The sequence below is a fragment of the Saccostrea cucullata genome, unplaced genomic scaffold (genome assembly GCF_032062105.1).
Source record: "Saccostrea cucullata isolate Sc308-1 unplaced genomic scaffold, CSIRO_AGI_Scuc_v1 ctg2723, whole genome shotgun sequence".
Lineage (NCBI taxonomy): Eukaryota > Metazoa > Mollusca > Bivalvia > Ostreida > Ostreidae > Saccostrea > Saccostrea cuccullata.
In genome coordinates, this window is record NW_026919138.1 from 126,362 (window position 1) to 145,806 (window position 19,445).

At 35.2% G+C, this 19,445-nt stretch overlaps 1 protein-coding gene across 1 annotated transcript in view; it reads left to right on the top strand.

Moving 5' to 3' along the window:
* The window catches only part of LOC134279934 (uncharacterized), a 28,911-nt gene extending 23,316 nt beyond the window's left edge, over positions 1-5,595 (top strand). Inside the window, exons 8-9 of the mRNA XM_062762344.1 lie at positions 3,509-3,961; positions 5,246-5,595. Coding sequence (XP_062618328.1) covers positions 3,509-3,961; positions 5,246-5,595 — 803 coding nt within the window. The remainder of the gene's footprint in view (positions 1-3,508; positions 3,962-5,245) is intronic.
* The last annotated feature ends 13,850 nt before the right edge of the window (positions 5,596-19,445 follow it).

Consider the following 19,445-nt stretch of genomic DNA (forward strand, 5'->3'; position numbering starts at 1 on the left):
GAAACTCATGTGGAAGCATCCTCAGGTAGTGTAGATTCAAATTTGTTCAAATCATGACCCCCGGGGCAAGGGTGGGGCCAAAATGGCCGACCCAAGTTTTACATAGGAAAATATAGGAAAAATCTTTAAAAATCTTCTTCTCCAGAACCACTGGGCCAGGAAAGATGAAACTCATGTGGAATCATCCTCAGGTAGTGTAGATTCAAGTTTGTTCAAATCATGACCCCAGGGGTAAGGGTGGGGCTAAAATGGCCGACCCTAGTTTTACATAGGAATATATAGGAAATTTTTTTAAAAATCTTCTTCTCAAGAACCACTAGGACAGGAAAGATGAAACTCATGTGGAAGCATCCTCAGGTAGTGTAGATTCAAGTTTGTTCAAATCATGACCCCTGGGGCAAGGGTGGGGCCAAAATGGCTGACCCAAGTTTTACATAGGGATATATGGGCCATTTTCAAAAAAAGTCCACTTTTTTGTCTTTTGATCAGAAAAATAGGAAAAACAAATTTTAGAGTGAAAGTTTTTTTCCCGTTGGTTAATATACATGGTCATACAGCTTAAAAGTTATTTTATGATCATCTCCCAGGTGTTTTATAAAAAATATTCTATGCATTCCGAGTAAAATTTAACAGCAAAACCATGTCACATTAACAAAAATTTTATAACGTGCTTATTTAAATGATAGGGAAAATATTACCACGTGAAGATATGTACAAATTTTGCACGTCATATTAACTGGATTTATTTACAGATTAATTTAATATGATTGTTTTACTTATGCCGCCCACTAAATACTAGTATTGTGCATTTAACATTCAGGAAGTGACATGTCCCTCCAGTTTATGTCATTCCTGTTACCAAAAAGAAAATGTTAAAATAAAAGTTATCTCACTTTCCTAGGAACTGTTTTCATGATCCACAATATATCATCATTTTCTGTTGTCTCAAGTTTATGCGCGCCATGATTTGAAAGTGAGTAAAGAAAGGGTTCAAAGGTCGATACGTTTGTCTTATTGGTAGAGTATAATTAAAATACGTCCTATCTGTTACCTTCTTAATATGCAAGTACTCTTTAAATTGTTTATTCTGCTAAAACAATTAGATATACTAAGCTACAGAGAAATTGTTTCAATGTCTCCATGATGCAAAAAGAGTACGTTATACTAAATAACGGGTGATTTATATGAATAATGTCCATCCTGTTACTGTCATTTCTGTTACCATTAATATGGTAACAGTAAGGAAAACTGGACTTCATATCTTAAATTTTAACAATAAAAACAATTACTTTTATTTTTCTAAGTAATATAAGTTTAATAACACATGTTAAAAAACTTCGTAAATCATATTGAAATATGTTAGTGCTTCAAATAGTGCCATTATTACTTAAACATGCACTCTTGTAACAGAATGGACAGAATTTGTAACAGGAGGGACTAATTATCCTGGTATTTATATACCGATTTAAGTTTTATCATTTCTTTTTCTTAAAATTATGAAAAATTCTTAGTTTTGCAACAGCATAGAGTACCTTTAATAAACAAAAAATGAAGTGATAAATATTTTAATAGCACTTTACAATTAAATTTCGTAACAGGATGGACATAAATGTCTTTTGTTGTCTCGAATTTGCCAGATTTGACAAAATCATGTTTTTATTCTACATTTATTTCTCTTTTCCTAACCAATAAAGTTAAAAAAAAAAGTCAATTTTTATTTCAAATGTAGATTTCATTGTCCATCCTCTTACACTGTTTTGTCCATCCTGTTACTGTTTTGTCCTTCCTGTTACCTGAGTCCTTACTGCTACCAGTATATTTTCCTAGTTTAAATTGCTTTGGAAGAGCACCTGTTCAAATAACTTTCTGTAACTGTTTATTCTTATCACAAAAATAATGTACAAGAATGTTTTTTTCAACTATAGCATATAAATATTCAGCAATAAGGCTTTTCATGAAGAAAAACCCATAGATTTTGCTTCTGTTTGTTATATGGTAGTTTGACATGCTTTTAAACGCTCATATATTAGATGAATGTCAAACATCTTGGCATTCAATGATATTTTTTTCATTTTTTGACGATATACAAAAGATTATTAGATAAAAAATTTTGAAATAGAGTTTTACAGCTCTTTTTATGAAAGTAACAGGAAGGACATTAAAATTTAAATGACTAAGATAAAATGTCAATATTTTTTAAAAGAAATATTTTTCTTTTATGCAATGCAGTGGATTTTAGGAGTTTATTACTATATTATTCAAATAAAGTTGAAAAAATCATAGTAAAACCACTTTCATTTTTCAAAAATATGTTATTTAAAAAGTGGACATTTTTTGAAAATGACCCATATAAGAAAAATCTTTAAAAATCTTCTTCTCCAGAACCACTCGGCCAGGAAAGATGAAACTCATGTGGAATCATCCTCAGGTTGTGTAGATTCAAATTTGTTCAAATCATGACCCCCGGGGCAAGGGTGGGGCCAAAATGGCCGACCGAAGTTTAACATAGGAATATATAGGAAAAATCTTTAAAAATCTTCTTCTCCAGAACCACTGGGCCAGGAAAGATGAAACTCATGTGGAATCATCCTCAGGTAGTGTAGATTCAAGTTTGTTCAAATCATGACCCCCGGGGCAAGGGTGGGGCCAAAATGGCCGACCCAAGTTTTACATAGGAATATATAGGAAATATCTTTAAAAATCCTTCTGAAGATCCACTGGGCCAGGAAAGATGAAACTCATGTGGAATCATCCTCAGGTAGTGTAGATTCAAGTTTGTTCAAATCATGACCCCCATGGCTAGGGTGGGGCCAAAATGGCTGACCCAAGTTTTACATAGGGATATATAGGGAAACCTTTTAAAATCTTCTTTTCAAGTACTTCAAAGCTATGATTAGTGATATTTATATGGAATCATCCTCAGGTAGTGTAGATTCTAGTTTGTTCAAATGATGAACGCCTGGAGGGGGGGAGTAAATTCAAGCCCGATGTGCTCAGGTGAGCGCTGTGGCCCCTGGGCCTCTTGTATTGAATATCTTGCCAACACTTGGAAGATATATGGATTATTTACATTGATTACAAGAGCTGCTTTTAATAGGTCTTTTGAGCCAAAGGCTTGAAATAAAAGTAAGAAAACAATAAAAAGATCTGACAAGTACGTGTGCTGAAATATATCAATTATAATCGATTGTCTAAAATTGTCAGCCTTACCGATTGATTATCGGTTATAAATCGATCATTGTGACAACATTAGCAGATAAACATGTTAATTAGGCTTCCATGACAACCCCTTTCTCAGTTATATTGAATAAATGTACTAGAGAGATCAATTATATGTACAGTATTGAGATGCTCAATGGCCCTGAGTGCCGAGTTAAGGTCAAAATTTAAAAAATTTCACTGGTATATGGTGTGATCTCTACATGAGTGAAATATTCTCGAATGGGATGTTAAACAACATACAATCAATCAGTCAATTACCTTTATATATTTCTTGTTTATTTTGTAGATGGAGATACACTTTTGATGTGCCTTCTTCTTTCCAATTCTTACAAAATAAACATGAAAGAAGTAAACTGGATGACCAAATATAATGCTGTTGCCGAAAGATTTCTTTCCAAGGAAGTCACAAAGACATTTGCTCTAACAGATTTAGAAAAATACAAACCAATCCTGAAACTCAGTGAATCAGAGATAAGTTTTTCCAATGAGCTCTTCAAAAATATCAGTTTCCTGAAGTTCTTAGAGAGTTCTGGCTTTACTGAAGTTTTCTTGACTGGGGCAGAGAAAGAAAACGTAGCTGAGTACTGTAGATCATGGAATTATCGGAGAAGAGAAGATGAGGTTTGCTGTTGGTTACTGCCAGATAAAAATGAGGAATTTTTAAAACGTCTTGGAGAAGACATTTTCACGCACCCAACAATGGAGGACCAGTCATTCCATGAAGTTGTATTTAAGAAAGGTAAGTCTATTTTCAGACGGTTACTCGGACAAAATTTAACAAAAGAAGTAAATGAATTACATGTATTTGTCTGTGATTTCATCTATAACTATAAATTTAAGCTTTTAGATCTTATCTATACCCCTCCGCACACAATGTTGGGGGGGGGGGTATATAGGAATCACCTTGTCTGTCTGTCTAGCTGTCCGTCTGTCTGTGCAAATATGTCCGGTCCATATTTTTCTTCCGGAGGAATATTACAATCTACTACTTCACCAAACGTTTTCTTATGATCTAAGGGTGTATCATGACCTTGACCCAAGGTCATTTGGAGAAGTTCAAGGACGCTGAAAGAAAAATTTCATTATTCATGTCCGGTCCATATCTTTCTTATGGATAAACTTGGTAAGTTCCCATTTCACACAAAGATTGCCCATGACCCAAGGGTGTGTCATGACCTTGACTCAAGGTCATTTGGGGAACTTCAAGGTCACTGGAAGAAAAAATTCCTGATTCTTGTCCGGTCCATATCCATGATCTACAGTACTTTCTTATGGATAAACTTGGTAGGTTCTCATTTCACACAAAGATTGCCCTTGACCCAAGGGTTTGTCATGACCTTGACCCAAGGTCATTTGGGGAAATTTCAAAGTCACTGGAAGAAAAATTTTATGATTCTTGTCCAGTCCATATCTTTCTTATGTATAAACTTGGTAGGTTCTCATTTCACACAAAGATTGCCCATGACCTAAGGGTGTATCATGATCTTGACCCAAGGTCATTTGGGGAAGTTCAAGGTCACTGGAAAAAAAAATGCATGATTCATGTCTGGACCATATCTTTCTTATGGATAAACTTGGTAGGTTCTCATTTCACACAAAGATTTACCATGACGAAAGGGTTTGTCATGACCTTGACCCAGGTCAATTGGGAAGTTCAAGGTCACTGGAAGTAAAATTTCATGATTTGTGTCTGGTCAATATCTTTCTTATGGATAAACTTGGTAGGTTCTCATTTCACAATAAGATTGCCCATGACCCAAGGGTTTGTCATGACCTTGACCCAAATCATTTGGGAAAGTTCAAGGTCACTGGAAGTAAAATTTCATGATTTGTCTCTGGTCCATATCTGTCTTATGGTAAACTTGGTATGTTCTCATTTCACACAAAGATTGACCATGACCCAAGGGTTTGCACCTTTTTGCATTTGGGGATCTGTAGCATTATAGTCTAAGACAAATATATAGAACCGTAATGCTACAGATCTGCAGCTAAGATCTGTTCTACTTGTATTTTGTCAATACAGTAGGAATACCAATGCAGATCATCTTAAGGGGAGATAAATCTGTGAAGAATTTCATTGAGAATTTAAAAAAAGGGAAGACAACCATGTTCCATGCCTCTGGAATGATAATAGGGTGTGCTGGTAGTGGTAAAACCACATTGTTAGAGAGACTGAAGGGCATTGACCTGGAAGAAATAAAGAAAAATATCAGTTCAACCAGAGGAGTCGATATCCACACAGATGTCTTTGATGTGAAGGATAGCATCCAAGGTATTCTTTATTCATTGTCTTCATTGATTGTGATGAATACATGTATTACTAAATTGTATGATGGAATTGGATCATGGATCATTTCACTAGAGTCATATTAAGTCATACAGTATGAACTTTTTGAAAAAAAAGACTAAATACTATGTAAACAAATGGACCGAATTAAGCTCTTCTGATTCAATTGCCCACAAAAGCCAATGTTATGGCCATTGTGTAGTATATGTAAACTTTTAGCTCACCTGAGCCGGAGGCTCAAATGAACTTACCTGATTAAAATTTATCCATTTTCTGTTGTTGTCAATGATGTTGTTGAAAACTTTTGAGCTCACCTGAGCCTTCGGCTCAAGTGAGCTTTTCTGATCACATTTTGTCTGTTGTCCGTCCGTCTGTCTGTCCGTCGATAAACTTTTCACATTTTTCGACTTCTTCTCAAGAACCACTGGGCCAATTTTGACTAAACTTTGTACAAAGCATCCTTGGGTGAAGGGAAATTTAAATTGTTAAAATGAAGGGCCAAATCCCCTCGCAAGGGGAGATAATCAAGTGTGGAAGCATCCTGGTATAATGTAGATTCTAAATTGTTCAAATCATGACCAACGAGGGTCGCGCTTGGCCACAACTGACGAACCAAGATTTACATAGCAAAATATAGAAAAAAAATCTTTGAAAATCTTCTTAAGAACCACTGGGCCAGATAAAGTGAAGCTTATGTGGAAGCATTCTGGGGTAGTATAAATTCTAAATTGTAGGAATTGTAGGAATCATGACCCCCAGGGGAAGGGCGGTGCCATTATAGGGAATCAAAGTTTTACATAGAAATATATAGGAAAAATCTTTAAAAATCTTCTTCTCAGGAACCACTGGGCCAAGAAAGCTGAAACATATGTGCCAATGGAAGGATCATGGGGTAGTGTAGATTTCAAAATGTCTAAATTATGATCAGTGGGGTAGGGTGGGGGTGCATTATGTATAACAAGGGGGAAATCTGGTAAAGAACAAAATGGTCAGAGCTTCTCAGGTGAGCGATGTGGCCCATGGGCCTCTTGTTTAACAATTTTAACTTCTTCTCCAGAACCACTGAGTCAATTTCAACAAAATTTGATTTAGTTATACCCCCCCGCAAACGAAGTTTGGGGGGGGGGGTATATAGGAATCACCTTGTCCGTCTGTCTGTCTGTCTGTCCGTCTGTCTGTGCAATCGTGTCCGGTCCATATCTTTCTTACAGAGGGACATTAGAATCTACTACTCCACACTAAGATTGCTCATGACCTAAGGGTGTGTCATGACCTTGACGCAAGGTCATTTGGAGAAGTTCAAGGACGCTGAAAGAAAAATTTCATAATTGGTGTCTGGTCCATATCTTTCTTATGGATAAACTTGGTAGGTTCTCATTTCACACAGAGATTGCCCATGACCCAAGGGGGTGTCATGACCTTGACCCAAGGTCATTTGGGAAAGTTCAAGGTCACTGGAAGAAAATTTTCATAAATCATGTTTGATACATTTCTTTTACAGATAAACTTGGTAGGTTCTCATTTCACACAAAGATTGCCCATGACCCAAGGATGTGTCATGACCTTGACCCAAGGTCATTTGGGAAAGTTCAAGGTCACTGGAAGAAATTTTTTTATATTCCCTGTCCAGTCCATAGAGACATTCCAAGAGAGGGCATATATTGCTTTTCTGCTGTTGGTTGGTCAGTTGGTCCACTTAGTTTCTTTGTGACATGAATAAAAACATTAAATATAAATATAAGAAACAAAATATCATTTTTAGGTCACCTGAGCCACTCAGGAGACCTATTGCTATCTGTTTTCGTCCGTCGTTGTCCGTATTGTGTCGTGTGTTAACATTTAAGCATTTTCAGCTTCTTCTCTGAAACCACTGAACCAATTTCAACCAAATTTAGTATACAGCATCTATGGGTAAAGGGGAACAAAAATTGTGAATTTTATGGTCCCTGCCCCCCCCCCCCCCCCCCAGGAGGCTTGAGGAGTGGGACCAAAACCACTAGAATTAATGACATCTTTAAAAATCTTCTTTACTCCTGGACATCTTGTAGTCAAACTGATGGCATAAATGTAATAAGCATTTAGTCCTCTACCAGAATTGTGTAATTTATGGCCCCAGGGTCAGGGGTTCTAGTGCTTGGGTGGGGCTATATAGATTATATAGTGCAATTGCATTATTTTTAGCTCACCTGAGTCGAAGGCTCAAGTGAGCTTTTCTGATCATATTTTGTCTGTCTGTTTGTCTGTCCGTCTGTAAACTTTTCTCATTTTCGACTTCTTCTCATGAACCACTGGACCAATTTTAACCAATCTTGGTACAAGCATCCTTTGGTTAATGGGAATACAAATTGTTAAAATGAAGGGCCAAATCCCCTCACAAGGGGAGATAATTAAGAAAAGACAAAAATAAGGCTGGGTCATTAAAAAATCTTCTTCTCAAGAACCCATGGGCAAAAAAAAGCTGAAACTTGCGTGGAAGCATCCTGGGGTAGTACAGATTCTAAATTTCTCAAATCATGACCCCCGGGGTAGGGCGGGAACACAATGGGGAATCAAAGTTTTACATAGAAATATATAGGAAAATTTTTTTGAAATCTTCTCAAGAACCACTGGGCCAGAAAAGCTAAAACTTATGTGGAAGCATTCTGGTGTAGTGTAGATTCTTAATTGTTTAAATCATGACCCCCCCGGACTGTAGAGCGGGGCTTTAATGGGGAATCAAAGTTTTACATAGGAATATATAGGAAAAATCTTTTGAAATCTTCTACTAAAAAAACCACTGGGCCAGAAATGCTGAAACTTATGTGGAAGCATCCGGTGGTTGTTTAGATTCTTAATTGTTCAAATCTTGACCCCCGGGGGTAGGGCGAGGCCACAATGGGGAATCAAAGTTTTACAATGGGGAATCAAAGCATCCATGGTAGTGTAGATTTCAAAATGTCTAAATTATGATCAGTGGGATAGAGTGGGGTCACAATATGTATTACAAGGGGGAAAAATGGTAATGGACAGAATGGTCAAAGGTGAGCGATGTGGCCCATGGGCCTCTTGTTTTTGAAAATCTTCTCTGCTCCTGTGCATAAAATAATCTAACTAAATACATGGTAACATATATAACAGGTAAGAGAGCCTCTTCCAAATTATTGAATTTAATGGCCACAGGATCTGGGGTTCTGGTGTTAGGGCGGGGCTCTTTTGATTATTATAGTGATAATGCATTAAACAGGGTATTATTTCAACTCGGAATAATTATTTCATTCGGAATTTAAAGAATTAAAAAAGATAAGCTACTAAGTCTCCTTACATGTATTTGTAGCTCAGTAGAAAAAAATGTTGCCTTAGATCTCTACATATTTTAATTGTAAGTATTTGGGTAAATATTTTGTTTATAAACTCATTAAATAAGGTATTCTATTTTCTGTGAATTGTTTCTTCTTATCTGTTTATTTCTTTGTTATTTGTTTGTTTATTTATTGTTGTGTTTGTTTGTTTGTTTATTTATTGGTGTAAACAAGGTTGCATGTACTGGCAGGGGTTAGATGATTTTTTTACTGGGTTAGTTGGCGCATGCTCAAAGGGGTTAGTCGCCGCCGTGTGTCGACTAACCCCTTTGGGCATGCGCCATTTGCGTTAGTTAATACTCTTGTAGTAAATCCATATCCAATATGTGTATTCGGTCTGCATTGTTAATCAGTCCACGCAATGTACGTAATAAACGGTAATTAACACCGTAGAAGTGTTATTTACTGTCACGATGCGCTTAAATCCTAAGTATTTCATTCCAAGTACCCATGAATGAAGGCTAGACCCGGGTCCCTACACCATGTGCACATGCCGATCTCCCGAAGAAAATAAATCACGGAGCAAGAGAACGAAAGTACATACCAATGCATATTCATCACGATAACTGAAAACATATAGTCGTAATAACGATTAAATCCAACAAATAGCCAGTGAAACGCTGCGATGTCAACACTGCCAATGCACTGCAAACAACTCCTGTTCGACGTCATATTTCGAAGTACGACGTCACAGGTACCCTATTTTCCCGAACTTTCTCTTTGCATCAAAATGGCATATAGGCATTGTGCGTAATATAAGGTATTCTGTCACTAAGGTACATCATTTAAACATTATTTTTATTACTGAACGTTTTCCTTTACTTGGACAACCAAATATCACAAGAGGAAATGAAAGTGAAAAGTGTTTAGTACATAAAACAGGCTTTAAAAATTGCAAGATCCAGGATCCGCGCACTTGTTTCATCTCCGCTAAGAGGTGCAGTTTTAGTGTGCACATCTCAAGTTTTCGATCTATTGTGACGTAGGCCTATCACTCGGGGACAGAATATCAAAAATGAAATGCAGTATGTCTATAGATCTGCAAGAACATAATAAAGGCTAATAATTAAGGTGTTGAAAGTATTTCTTGTATCTTTATTTTGATTTAGATCCAATTTATTCATCATTCATAATTATAATATTTTGATAAAAGGAGGGGATGAGACAATATTCTTTTTTTTCTCATAAATACTGCGTGGCATTTTACCCCTACCTCCGTATTGACAGAAATATTTTTTTTTTATCAATTTTGTGTTATTATGTTCCCCAAACGGAGTTTGGGAACATATTGTTTTTACTCGGTTTCTTATTATTATTATGTTCCCCAAACGAAGTTTGGGAACATATTGTTTTTACTCTGTTTCTTATTATTATTATTATTATGTTCCCCAAACGGAGTTTGGGAACATATTGTTTTTACTCGGTTTCTTATTATTAAGGTCTTCCGTCTTCACGGAAGACCTTATAGTGATTCTATTGTTTCTTATTATTATTATTAAGGTCTTCCGTCTTCACGGAAGACCTTATAGTGATTCTACTGTTTCTTATTATTCTTATTATTATTATTATTTTTTTAGACAAAATTTTGTGCAGGCGATTTCTCGAAAACTATTCAGCGGTTTTTCATGAAACTTTCACAAAATATGTGTCATAATATGAAGTTGTTACATCCGAAGAAAAATTTGGAAAATTCGCTTCTGGTGCCAAGTTATGGACAATTTCCTGATTTTAAAAAGCGATTTTGTCGCGCACTTTCATCGAAAATGGTTGAGGATATTAACTGGAGACTTATTGGAGATGATAGATCATGACTTTGTGGTTTGCAGAATCGCCATTTCGTGCGTCGTCAGCACTTCCGGTTTCTGCCGGAAGCAAATTTTAAAAATGCAATTTTTTAATTTTTTTGTTTTTCAATATTTTTCTTTGTTGTTTTTAATCTAAATAGAGACTCATTTACAAATGCGTAATATGTAATTTTTATTAGAATCGAAAAAGGCAATCTCAAGATATTCGCATTTGAAAATTTGAAGCGGTGTTTTCAATGGCCGAATGGTTAGCGCGCTGGATTTTCACGCGGGCGACCCGGGTTCGCTCCCCCGAATGTCCGACTTTTTTTATCACTTTTTCTGCTAAATTTTTCGTTTTTTATATCAGAATCGGACGGAAGACCTCTCGTTGCTCGCAACGAGTTTCATATCTAGTTATTATTATTATTCTTATTTTTTTTCCCAAAATTTTGTGCACGCGATTTCTCAGCAACTACTCGGTGGATTTCGATGAAATTTTCAGAAATTATGCGCATCAATATGAACTTGATACATTTTGGAGGAAATTTGAAAATTCGCTTCTAGTGCCAAGTTATGTCCATTTTCCTGATTTTAAATTGCAATTTTGTCGCCCCTTTTTCTCGAAAATGGCTAAAGATATGAATTGGAGACTTATTGGAGACAATAGCTCATGACTTTCTGGTTTGCAGAATCACCTTTTTATGCGTCGTCAGTACTTCCGGTCGTTGCGAGCTGCGAATAAAAAAAAACGTATTTTCTAACTTTTTTGTTTTCCATTATTTTTCATTTATTTTTGGAATGCTTATAGAAACCCTTTTAATAAGGCTTATTATATAATTTGTTTGAATTTTGATAAATCTAAACTCTAGATATTAGCATTCAAAAATCTGAAGCGGTTCCAAAATGGCGGCTGTCTCTGTGAACTGCGACATTTCGCAATAGGGGTTTACGGAGGCAGCCGAGCGTTTGCTTGAACGATGGTAGCATATGGATAAATGAAATGTAAAGGAATACTTGGATTGTCACATCGTAATTACGTTGCAGTTCTGTGTCACACTTTCGTCTTCTATAATTGGTTTAGGCTGGCTCCCAAAGTAGAAAAATAAAAGACTAAATGTGCAAATGAAATCCGATACTTAATATCTTTTGTGCACCTCGGAAAAACATATCTTAAATCATAGTTTTTAGTAATAGTTTATAAGAAACAATATTGATGGATATAGTAAGTATTAAACGTAACCAATGTTTCGCTCATGCACACTTGTGTCATATTAAACTAATAGAAAAGACAAAAACAAGAAAACCTTTTTTTGTCGTTGAATGAAGTTTATATTGACATTCTTGTCTCAAATATCTGATTTAAGTTTTTGAACATAAATGGTTTTTAATTCCTCGACCTTTGTAGGGCGACACTTGTTTTTCGGCGGAACATTTCAACCTTTTTTATGAAAGTTTAACTAACCGGGATAGTTCAATATGGGGATGAACAGAAAATCTAAAGAAAAAAGTTAAAAATCATACAGTTTCACTGATTAAGTGTAACTTACCTTTATACTACATGGAATGTGTAAATGTGTTAAATATACTTTTTTCACCTTTAATTTCAAATTTAAGCTATAAGAACGTTTTTTTTTTTAATTTACATTGAAACATTCACACCCATTTAATGGAACATTCCAAAAAAGACGCTAATATTTACTCGTGGCGTTTGATGCAAAATTATGAATAGTGACCAGTTTTTCATTATTGTAAGACAGATGTAATGTGCAGAAGTATATACAAATACATTTAGAGTTGTGGTCCCAATAGCGTAATAGTAAGCGAGCTGGATATTCACGCTGGCGACCCGGGTTCAATTCCCTTAGTTTCCATAAAAAGTTTAATCACCTTTTTCAGCTCGATTTTGCGGGTTTTTTTTTCAGAATCAGACGGAAGACCTCTCGTTGCTCGCAACGAGTTTCTTTTCTAGTTATTATTAAGGTCTTCCGTCTTCACGGAAGACCTTATAGTGATTCTATTGTTTCTTATTATTATTATTCTTTTTTTTTTAGACAAAATTTTGTGCAGGCGATTTCTCGTAAACTATTCAGTGGATTTCATTGAAAATTTCAGGAATTATAGGTCATTATATGAATTTTATATAAAATTCCGTTTGTTGGAAAATTCGCTACCAGTGCCAAGTTATGGGCAATTTCCTGATTTTAAAATGCAATTTTGTCTTCGAATGTTCTCAAAAACGGCTCAAGATATTAACTGGAGACTTGTTAGAGATGATAGACCATGAGTTATAGATGTGCAATTTTGCCTTCGTTTGCGTCGTCAGTACTTCCGGTCGCTACAGGAAGTGAATTCAAAATGTGCACTTTTTCAACTTTTTTTGTTTTTCAATATTTTTCTTTGACATAATTAATGGTAATAAAGATCCTACTGGAAAGGCCAAAAATATAATTTATTTAAGAATTGATCAATTCACACACTAGATATTCGCAATCAAAAATCTGAAGCGTGTCCAAGATGGCGGCGGTCTCCGTAAACTCCGCCATTAAGCAAGTCGAGTTCTAGAAGGTCAGCTGAGCGTTTAGATGAACGAAACTTCTACCTAAAAGATTTATGAAATGTAAAGGATTCTTTAGATTGCTACATCGCAATTACGTTGCATTGAGTATAGTTTTAATATGAGGTTTCCTCAAACGTCTATTGAAATTGCTTTTGTCTGCATCTCAAAGTAGAATACAACATGACTACAAGAGGAAATACCATGACTACAGTCTTTTGTTTTGCACCAGGGAAAACTTATCCTAAACCATGGTTATAAGTAATAGCTTTTCAAGAAACTTGCCTGACTTCATATTCACTATGTTTCTGAAGTATTACTTGACTTCTGTTTATTTTACCTCGCAGGCTTATGACATATTAAATGAATAGAAAAGACAAAGATAAGAAAAACATTTTTTTTTAAAAAGGTTGTTTATTAAAGGTAATATAAATATTCTTGTAATAAATGCAAGTTATTGAACATGAAGAGTATCAGATTCCTTGACCGTCGGAGGGCGAGTGAATTTTTTTTTCAGTGAAACATTCCAGTCTTTTCATGAACATGTAACTCATCTCCACTTTGGGGGTAAACAGGATACAAAATTCGTGGAAAATCTCACCGAATTCACAGCTTTAGTGTTACTTGGCCGTATACGATATTATATTTGTATAATGTGATAAATATACTTTCTTACGCTCGAAATTCCGGTTATAAGAACATACATTTCTAATTTTTATTGAAGCTATCAGATCTATTAAATAGATCAAACATTTCAAAGGAGTAGCGTGAAGAACTACTTGTGACGTTTGGCACGAAATAATTTATCATGGCCGACTTCAGTAGTAGACAAATGGCGACAATAGTGCAGAAATATATAACATTGGCATGCCTGTATATGGTTTTGCATGGAATAAAAAGTTGAATACATATCGAATAAAGGAAAGAAAACAGTATCATCTGTTCATCACTAATAGATTATCTATCCTAAAAATTACTGTTAAAACTCAAGTAAGAAGTTCCGATGTGATCATCTTGAGCAAGTTTGGCACGAAGATTTACTCGTGGCGTTTAACGCAAAATTATGAATAGTGACCGCCTTTCATTATTCTAAGACATATGCATTGTTCCAGAAGTAATATACAAGTAGATTTAGAGATGTGGTCCCAATAGCGTAACAGTAAGCGCTTTGTATTTCCATGCTGGCGACCCGGGTTCAATCTCCTTTGTTTCCATAAAAAGTTTTATCACTTTTTCAGCTCGATTTGGGGGGGAGGGGGTTAGAATCGGACGGAAGACCTCTCGTTGCTCGCAACGAGTTTCTTTTCTAGTTATTATTATTTTTTTTCTTATTTGTTCTCCGGTACTTTTTTGTCCGCGAGTGTTCTCAGAAACTGTTCACCCAACTGACCTAAAACCTTTTTAGGGTTAATAGGTGTGTAGTGTAGGTGTGCGGAACGAAGGTCATTTTGCGCGCATACGCCTGCATGGCGTGCGCGTGAAATGGGTGAATTGACTGATATACTTAATATAGCTATAACTTTAAAATTTTTTGATGAAATGCTTTGAAACTCATTACATAAGGATACATTAATAGTGTTAATAGTATGACACTGTCAAATTAGCACGAACTCACGCGCATGCACGTGCGCCTTGCTCTGATTGGCTGAAACAAAAATCTCAATATCTCTTTTGTTTTCCGACGAAATGCTTTGAAATTTTTTACATTGTCATAAATTAGGGTATCCTACAACATGATATGGAAAAAATTTCATGAAAAAACACGCATGCACGTGCGCTGCAATCTGATTGGCTGAAACTTTAAATGGCTCTATCTCCTTTGTTTTTTGACGAAACGCTTTGAAATTGAAAACATAGTCATGCATCAAGACATCCTGCAATATGATATATAAAAAAATTCACGAAATCACGCGCATGCATGTGTGCTGCAATCTGATTGGCTGAAACTTTAAATGGCTATATCTCCTTTGATTTTTGATGAAACACTTTGAAATTTAAAACATAGTCATGCATCAAGACATCCTGCAATATGATATATAAAAAAATTCAAGAAATCACGCGCATGCACGTGTGCTGCAATCTGATTGGCTGAAACTTTAAATGGCTATATCTCCTTTGATTTTTGATGAAATGCTTTGAAATTTAAAACATAGTCATGCATTAGGATATTCTACAATATGATTTAGAAAAAAATTCTTGAAATCACGCGGATGCACGTGTGCTGCAATCTGATTGGCTGAAACTTGAAATGGCTATAATTCCCTTGGTTTTCAACCAAACAGGATGGGATTTAGAACATAGATAGATATAAGGGCCTCTAACAAGAAGGTATGGTCATCATGCACGTGCACGCACGTGCGTGCATTTGGAATGAGTGAAATTAAAAATACACTTGAATGAGTGATTTTTTAATACTTTTGGACTAAATGCTTTCATATTAAGTATATTTAAATATATAGAAAGTGTAGACAAGATTATATGATCATTATGCACTGCATTCACATGGGCACGGATGCAATGTTAAAATTTGAATATAATTGGTATCCTTTTGGTAAAACGTTGTTAAAGTAAAAAATGCACAGATGTTGTCTTATTTAATTAGGCTAACAGGGAATATGGCACCAAAAGGGAGTTGGGGAGCGTTTGGGGAACATCTGTAACGGTTCCCGTTACAATTAGCACTAGTTAAGGTCTTCCGTCTTCACGGAAGACCTTATAGTGATTCTATTGTTTCTTATTAAGGTCTTCCGTCTTCACGGAAGACCTTATAGTGATTCTATTGTTTCTTATTATTATTATTATTATTTTTCCGTACATCAAATTTTGTGCACGCGATTTCTAAAAGATTACTGAATGGATTTTCATGAAATTTACAGGAATAATGTGTTGTTATCTGAAGTTATTTTTTCCGAGAGATTTTTTGAAAACTCGCTTCCGGTGCCAAGTTATGGGACTTTTCCTGAAATAAAAATGACATTTTGTCCACGATTAAACTCAAAAACGGTTAAAGATATCAACATGAAACTTTCAGGGATTATCAATCGTGATATTTTCTATTCAGGACGCGACACTTTGTTCGTCGTCAGTACTTCCTGTCGTAAGGAGATGCGAAGATAAAAATATCGAATTTTCTAACTTTTTTGATTTTCAATATTTGTCATTTCTTTTTGTAATGCTAATAGACACCCTTTCAATAGAGCTTACTATATAATTCGTTTGAATATTGGTTAATCTGAACTCTAGATATTAACATTTGAAAATCTGAAGCGGACCCAAAATGGCGGCTGTCTTTGTCAACTCCGCCATTTCGCGAGTAGGGGTTTATGGAGGCAGCTGAGCGTTTGACTAAATGATACATGAAAAGTAAAAAAACTACATTGACTTTCACCTATCAGTATGCTGAAATATAGTGACAATCTTAAAACTTAATTCCCTTTTTACTGCTTTAGTGTAATTGGGCTAGATACGTGTGTGCAATGTGTTATATTTACTTTCTTAGCGTCGAAATAAAATAAAGGCGATAAGAAGATGTTTAATTTAATATTTAATTTCTAACTTTTCATGAAGGTGTAAAGAATCGGGTTAGTTCACTTTGGGGATAAACGGGTAAATAAAAAAAGTTAAATATAATTACCATTTCACTACTTTTGTCTTACTTACCTATATAAGATATAGAATATGTACAATTTATTAAATATATTTTCTAAACCTCGAAATTTAGGAATAAAGAAAGTTCCTTTTTTCTTTATTGTATTGAAGCTATCACACCTATTTAATGAAACATTTTAAAGAAAAGGCGCGCAGATTAACTTGTGGCGTTTGGCGCGAAATTATAAATTGTGGCGCGCCTTTCGTGATTCTTAGACAGATGTATTGTTGAAGAAGTGTATTTAAGTACATTTAGAGCAGTGAGCTCAAACGCGTAATTTCAGCATGTTAGGAATAAAGAGAAAAAAAAACAGCGTTGGATTTTCACGCTGGCGACCTGGGTTCAATCTCCTTTGTGACCAAATCTTTTTTATTACTTTTTCAGCTCTATTTTAGCTTCTTTTCCTGAAACGGACGGAAGACCTCTCGTTGCGAGCAACGAGATCGTTGCTAGTTATTATTCTTATTATTATTCTTTTTTTTGACAAAATTTTGTACAGGCGATTTCTCGAAAACTATTCAGCGGTTTTTCATGAAACTTTCACAAAATATGTGTCATAATATGAAGTTGTTACATCCGAAGAGAAATTTTGAAAATTCGCTTCTGGTGCCAAGTTATGGACACTTTCCTGATTTTAAAATGCAATTTTGTCGCCCCTTTTTGTCGAAAATGGCTAAAGATATGACCTGGAGACTTATTTGAGACGATAGTTTGTCACTTTGTGGTTTGCAGAATCACCTTCTCGTGCGTCGTCAGTACTTCCGGTTGTTACGAGATGCAAATTTAAAAAATCGTATTTTCCAACTTTTTTGTTTTTCAGTATTTTTCATTTATTTTTGGTATGTTAATAGAAACTCTCCTCATAATGCTTACTATATAATTTGTTTGAATGTTGATAAATCTAAACTCTAGATATTAGCATTCAAAAATCTGAAGCGAGTCCAAAATGGCGGATGTCTCAGTCAACGCCGACATTTCGCAATAGGGGTTTACGGAGTCAGCCAAGCGTTTGCTTGAACGAAAGTAACATAAGGCTAAATGAAATGTAAAGGAATACTTGGATTGTCACGTCGTAGTTTCGTTGCAGTTTTGTGTCAAACTAACGTCTTCTATAATTGATAAAAGACTAAGTGTGCAAAGAAAATTCGACACCTAATATCTTTTGTGTACCATGGAAAAACAGATCTTTAGTCATGCTTTAAAATAATGCTTTCTCAAAAATTAATATCAATTAATATTTTAAGTACATTGTATAAATCTTAACCACTGTTTTTCCTATGCACACTTGTGTCAAGTTAAACTAATAAATAAGACAAAAATAGGATGTCTTTATTTAAAAGATCGCTTCATGGAGTTTATTTTAGCATTCTTGTCTCAGATTTATTGAGCAAGAATGATATCTGATTCCATGACCATTGTAGGAGGAGCCATGTTTTTCGGCGAAACATTTCAACCTTTGTCGACTACTGTAAATCACTTTTTATTCGCGAGAACTTTATTTTCGCGTAATTACGCGAGACAGTGTGCTCGCGAAAATTTAATTCTCGCGTATAATAGTATTCCTTAAGATTATATAGAGCAATAACCGCAATTCGTGAAAATTTTGTCTCGCTAATCAAGAGTCAATGACTATCTCGCGAAAATAAGGTGTCGCCAAAATTAAGTGATCTACAGTAACTAATCGGGATAGTTCACTTTGGGGATACAAAGGAAATTGAAAAAAGTTAAAAGTTCATAACTGTTTCACCGCTTTAGTGTTAAATGCATATATACAATATGGAATTTGTAAAATGTGTTAAATATACTTTCTAAACCGTGAATAGACTAAAAGAACGTTCTTTTTAAACTTCATAGAAGCTATCACACCTATTTAAAAGAACATTTCAAAGAAAAGGCGCAAAGATTAACTCGTGGCGTTTATCGCTGAATTTTGAATAGTGACCTGCCTTTCATAATTTTAAGACAGAAGCACTGTTTTGTACATATATACAAGTAGATTTAGAGTATAGGTCGCGATGGCGTAGTATTTAGTGCGTTGGAATTTCATGCTGGCGACTTGGGTTCAATCCCCCTTGTATGCAATTTTTTTTTTCAATTTTTCTGCTCAATTTAACGTTTTCCCTCCGGAATCGGACGGAAGACCTCTCGTTGCTCGCAACGAGTTTCATGTCTAGTTAAGGTCTTCCGTCTTCAGCGGAAGACCTTCTTGTTATTCTTAGGTTTCTTTTCCACTATTTTTATTAAGGTCTTCCGTCTTCAGCGGAAGACCTTCTTGTTATTCTTAGGTTTCTTTTCCACTATTTTTAGGGTCTTCCGTCTTCAGCGGAAGACCCTTCTATTATTGTAAAGTTTCTTTTTCTTATTATTATTATTTTTTTTTTTCCTAAAGCGATATCTCAGTAACGGTTTGGTGAATCTTTATGAAACTTTCGGAGATGAAAGGGAACAATTATGGCTCAATCCTTTTTTTTCATTTTTTCTAATTTTACTTCCGGTCGTGAAATATGACGTAATTTCTACAATTTTTGTCTGAAGTTCATTGAGAAAACTACGTAAAATAGAGATTTGAGACTTTCATGAATGATCAAGTGTGATCTCTACCTTTGCA